The sequence below is a fragment of the Salvelinus alpinus genome, chromosome 20, assembly GCF_045679555.1.
Source record: "Salvelinus alpinus chromosome 20, SLU_Salpinus.1, whole genome shotgun sequence".
Lineage (NCBI taxonomy): Eukaryota > Metazoa > Chordata > Actinopteri > Salmoniformes > Salmonidae > Salvelinus > Salvelinus alpinus.
Window position 1 is genome coordinate 39,549,999 of NC_092105.1, and position 6,000 is coordinate 39,555,998.

At 39.9% G+C, this 6,000-nt stretch overlaps 1 protein-coding gene across 1 annotated transcript in view; it reads left to right on the forward strand.

Annotated features, from left to right (window-relative positions):
* The first annotated feature begins 3,283 nt into the window (after positions 1 to 3,283).
* LOC139546848 (homeobox even-skipped homolog protein 2-like) overlaps positions 3,284 to 6,000 on the forward strand; it is a 5,082-nt gene continuing 2,365 nt past the window's right edge. The window contains exons 1-3 of the mRNA XM_071355707.1: positions 3,284 to 4,139; positions 4,506 to 4,741; positions 5,474 to 6,000. The exon at positions 5,474 to 6,000 is cut by the window's right edge and continues 2,365 nt beyond it. Of these exons, the coding sequence (XP_071211808.1) occupies positions 3,734 to 4,139; positions 4,506 to 4,741; positions 5,474 to 6,000 (1,169 nt within the window). The 5' untranslated portion in view covers positions 3,284 to 3,733. The remainder of the gene's footprint in view (positions 4,140 to 4,505; positions 4,742 to 5,473) is intronic.

Consider the following 6,000-nt stretch of genomic DNA (forward strand, 5'->3'; position numbering starts at 1 on the left):
GGCTATTCTTAGCTAGAAATATTACTCTTCATTAGATGCCACAATTCATGAATGACACCATACATGGTTCTATCTGGAACCAATGTTGGTTCAGTGAAGAAGGATCCCTAGGGTTCTGATCAAAGAACGATATACAAGGGTCCTATATAGAACTTTTAATGGTTCCATATCTGAAACAAGTGATATAACCCTTTTTGGTTCAATATGGAACCTTTTTTTCTAAGAGTGTAAGGAAAGGTCTGAAACAGGAATCATGCAACACACATCGTAGCTGCACTTCAAAAGTGAAGACGGTTATAGTTCCTTCATATATCCCGTGTTTCTGAAGGCAACAACAGTGTCACAAACATAATATACGTGTCTATGAATATTCAAAACTAGTTGAATTCCTAACCGGTCAACTCAGTCAATGTCGAATGTGAGCTTTGGATGTGAGTCTCCCGTTTGGGGCACAATGGTTGCGTTCTGTTAAGCTAATGAATAGGAGACGGCTAAACCTTCAACCACACAGACCCCGCTCTTAAGGGTGGTAGCCTGCAATGGTATAAAGTTATCACTAGATGGCTCTATCAGTTTGCATTGAAAAGGAATTCATAAATTGTGGAGACTAGACTGAATATCCACCCCAGTCAAAAGCCAGTTCCAGCGTGTCAGCCACATCTGGCCTTAAACGAATCCCTTAACGACTTCGAATTGTGCTTTCCAACCTACGGTTTTGTCTTTGACTTCTACTCAAACGGGTGTCTCACTGTAAAACTTGAGAGAAGTGAGACAGCAGAGTTTGTCCACCTAACTTCAAGGACATCATAAATGAGTCACAAGTGTAACAATTATACTTGATGAAGAGCTTTCGGGAATAGAGGTCCTTAATTTAAGTTAATTAAATAGGTCTAAAATAAAATAGATAACGCTGAATTATTCCAATGATAGCACCTAAGTATCATGGTGGCTAATGCATCTAGGCCTACAATAAATCTGACACCGAGTATATATTTAGATATAAATATGCCTCTGGTCTGACAAATTCAAATACTACAGATTGTATAAGCACATCATAATATGAATCAACCAATAATTATACTATTTGTTTCATTGTAGGCAATATCATGAATATATAATTGTTATATTTGAGTATTGTTACAATACTCTATACGGCTTTTACTAACAAATGACAGCTAGCCTATTTCAGGTGACATAATAGTCTATTCATGGATCGTAAAGGAAAAACACGAAGGCTACATGGCTTTTATACTGACAAAATGACAGCTATATCAGGTGATATAATAGCCTATTCATGCATCAATGAAATCGGCCATTGTTCATTGTTAAGATCAAAAAACGGTATTCTAATTCCAACGATTGAGCTAGTCCACTTTATTTTTCTCAAAACATCCACAATGTTTGTGTTTTTTAATGAATGCCCTAATTCCCATTCCACTTCTACAAATATTTAAGAAGCCCATATGACACAGTTGTCATTATAAATTGGGTGGTTCGAGCCCTGAATGCTGATTGGCTGACAGCCGTGGTATATCAGACCGTATACCATGGTTATGACAAAACACCTATTTCTACTGATCTAATTCCGTTGGTAACCAGTTTATACTAGCAATAAAGCACCTCGGGGGTTTGTGGTATATGGCCAATATACCACGGCTAAGGGCTGTATCCAGGCACTCCGCATTGCGTCCTATATTTGCGTTTATTTGCGTTATATAATGAACAGCCCAAAGCCGTGGTATATTGGCCATATACCACACCTCCTCGGGCCTTATTGCTTAAAATGATCACAGTACAGAGCGCCTACAATTCTTTTAACCCGTCATATTGACTCCAAAAGGTTAGCCCATATGATTTTAGCAAGAGATGGATCACACAGTGTATAGCCTTGTACATCACGGAAAGGACTTCCGCCTCAAGTGTTGTGATAATCCAGGGAAACTCTGGGGGGCGCCAAAGGACGGGTAGACGACGTTTCCAGGCCCCACTGGTACATTACCTTACCGAATACAATATCCATTCCCGATAACCTTAGCTATAAGAGCATTCTCCCTCTAAATCTGAGACTGTTCAGGAGACAGAGCATCACCTCGACGTATTCTTAACATTAAATCGAGTTTTTCAAATAATAGAGATCTACAGGCAGCACATCGAGAGACTAATCATCACGATATTAGGCTAATACCACAATCTTTGATAACAGCAAACACAATGTAATTGCAGCCTGTCCAACATATACCTTTGACTATAGGATCATTTCTAAAATATGCACGACACCAAATAATATAAAATAAGCCTGATTATAATACAACTCCAAATCTGCAGTAAAATAGGTAATATTTTATCAGGAGGGGTTTAAATTAGCACAATTACACATCATTATTCCACGATTGAAAATAACAAATACATGAGAAAAAAACAAGTATTCGTCAGGCATAATTTAACTCGGTAGGCCTACTGAAGCAATGATGATAATATAAGACTACCTTAAAGGGTCAATTCGCAGTTGAAACAATAACAAAGCGACTCCCTGCCACTGTTTGGGTAAAAAGCAGAAGGATGGGGATGGAAAATTTAACGACTCTCAAATTCAGACAGAGTTATGGGTTCAAGGACTAACCATCCATAATATAAAAATTATATTTTTAACCATGTTTTGAGGCTATACAGTGTTTGTTTAAATTTGATTTGTTTACAAACAGTGGAGTAAAAAAAACAAGCTTATATTTTGGGTTATGATGGGGTACGACAGTTGAACTAAGCTCATGAGGCATTTAGTTATATTTTTCAAGAATCAGTATAATTAATTTATACGTATAAAAATGCATGTAGCAACTGCATATTGCCCCTTTAAAGAAACTGCTAACATCCCAAGCATATGTTATAACTTCCTATTTTATCTGCATTGTTTAAAATATAGTGTAATGATGATGTCAAAATGTATTTTTATTACAGTGAGGAGTGTAAAACAAACATGCAAAAATGATTAGAACAAATTCACATGATCATAAAAGTGAAATTCGGTTCAGAATTATCACTATCATATCTCGCATTTAAATGCTATTAAATGGATTTTACAAAATAACTTTCAGTAATAATGTATCATTCGAGAATGCCTCAGTGAAATTATCGATGGAGAAAGTGAGAATAAAAGAGAAAGACAAACAGACTGAGGGGCAAAGAGAACAGAAGGGAGAAACAATAGAGAATCAAAGCATAATGATATTCCTAAATGAAGAGGGAAATGTTGCCGCGCTCATTTTATTAATCAGACTGTCAATTTCACCCCAGAGGCCAAACCCAAGAGCAATCTTAAGCAGACTCAGATCAACCCAGGGACACGCGCTCCACTCCTCACTTCTCCTCTTCCTCTCCACTTGGATATATATTCGTCTGACCGCAGGCCGCCTCCATCATCAACTGACAGCCTTCTCGTATTTATTTGCTTATAAACCTGTTACAATAAATGATCATTCGAGCAGCGTCACGCGCACCTTAACGACGAGCAGCAACCACTTTTTGATGAATGACATTTTGGGCTAGAAAGGATGCACGGGTCATTTTAAACAGTCATTCATTGCTCGCATTGGCATTCTTCAATTTTTTCCCCCGTCTCGCTCATAAAAAGGTGTTATATTATTTAGAGACAGTTGCTGAGCTGAATGCGGATTAGCTCCGCCACAACTCATCGGAGCACCAGCCCTGGAAATTGTGTTTCTTTCTAGAAGGCTTAATGATGGAGAGGATAAGAAAAGAGATGATTCTGATGGAGAGAGGTCTGCACAGTCCCGTGCCTGGGAAAAGGCTCTCGAACCTGTCAGACTCCGCTGGAAATTCAGTGTTGGAGGCCCTCGAAAATTCTCAGCACAGTGGTCGCCTAAGCCCGAGAATAAGTTCCGCCTCGCTTCATGGAAGTCTAGGGGATATTCCAACCAAAGGCAAGTTCGAAATCGACAGTATTTTCGGTACCCACCACAACAGCGAGAATACTTCCTCCGCGGAGATTTCATCCTCAGAAAGCAGAAAGAAAATTCACTTATACCCAGAAGTTTCTCAAGACTCAGATATGAACAGTGATGTGGAGGTGGGATGCCCATCGCATCGCTCTCCGAGCCAACACAAGGAAAACAACAACAAAGGTAACATTTACTCTGAATTAAGATTTACTTACGAAATAAACATTTCAGAGAAATGTATATTCTATGATATCTTAAAACCGAAAATGGATTAGAATGAACACATAATCGTAATAACAATAATAATAATAGCAACAGCAATAATAATAATGTAGGCTTATACAACAACTAATACTAGCTAATATTTGTATCTTTCATTTTCAAATATTTCACAGATATTGCTAGAAAAAAATTGCTTGTTAATTTGTCATTTATCTTATAGGCATCATCTCGCGTGAAAACATTACATCAAGAAATCTATACACAATACAACTTCTTATATAACCTATATGAAACTATCAAATAACTTTGCATATTTATTTCCTAAAGGGTTTTCTGACAATAATTCTGGAGGCTCCAACACAAGTTCATCCTCCCTTTCCAATCATAACGGCAATGGAATGAGCTCAAACATGTCAAATGCCGAGACTAGAAGGTACCGGACTGCATTCACCAGAGAACAAATAGGAAGACTGGAGAAAGAGTTTTACAGGGAAAATTATGTCTCAAGACCCAGAAGATGTGAACTGGCCGCATCACTGAATCTACCTGAAACTACAATAAAGGTATGTTCTCTTATATGCACATTTTAATGTATATAGCTGTGCGTAATATATTCATTCAAATAATATTGTTTTACAAATAGTTAGGACTATAGACTAGGCTACAATTATATTCAGATGCACACTACATTCAGATACACACGCTGATCAACATTCATGTATCAAAACACACACACACACACACACACACACACACACACACACACACACACACACACACACACACACACACACACACACACACACACACACACACACACACACACACACACACACACACACACACACACACATACACACACACACACACACACACACACATACAGCCCCCCCGTATAAACTAATCCGTTTGGTAATTCACAATGTGAGCAGGTGGCCTACTCGAATATAGTCTGAAATGAATCTGCAATGAATCTATGAATCTGAAAAATCACTGTCAGAGGCACTCCGTTGGACTTCATTTCTTCAACTTGCTGATTTGTTGAGCGGTCCCTAAAAATAAACATTCACAAAAAAATGTACATTGGCCTATACGTTTAAAACCCGTAATTCTATCAAACGCACATTAGCTATGTTTACGCAGTTTCTTTGTTATACTACACACGACTATTCTGAACACTGGGAGAATGCATGGAGAGTCGACCCGGTATTTTGTAATGCGTAAATACTGTGCTACCAGGCGGGTTGGATAGAATAGGGTCCCATTAAACATGAATGATAATTCTCTGTCTGTAGGTATGGTTCCAGAACAGGCGGATGAAGGATAAGAGGCAACGTTTGGCGATGTCTTGGCCCCATCCAGCAGATCCAAGCTTTTACACCTACATGATGACGCACGCGGCAGCCACCGGAAGTCTACCATACCCTTTCCATTCCCACATGCCTCTGCACTATTACCCGCACGTTGGTGTCACAGCAGCTGCCGCTGCCGCAGCTGCGTCTGGTGCTGCATCGTCACCTTTCGCTACCTCCATTCGCCCTCTCGATACTTTCCGTGCACTCTCCCATCCTTACTCACGCCCAGAGCTTCTCTGTGGCTTCAGGCACCCAGGACTTTATCAGTCACCCGCAGGCCTCAATAGCTCTGCGGCAGCATCAGCAGCAGCGGCAGCAGCAGCATGTGCAGCCGCGGTCAGCGCGCCATCAGCCACTGGCCCATGCTCGTGCCTCAGTTGTCACAGCAGCCAAGCGGCCAGTGCGCTAGGCTCCAGAAGTACCAACTCTGACTTCACCTGCACAGCATCTGGGCAAAGATCCGAGAG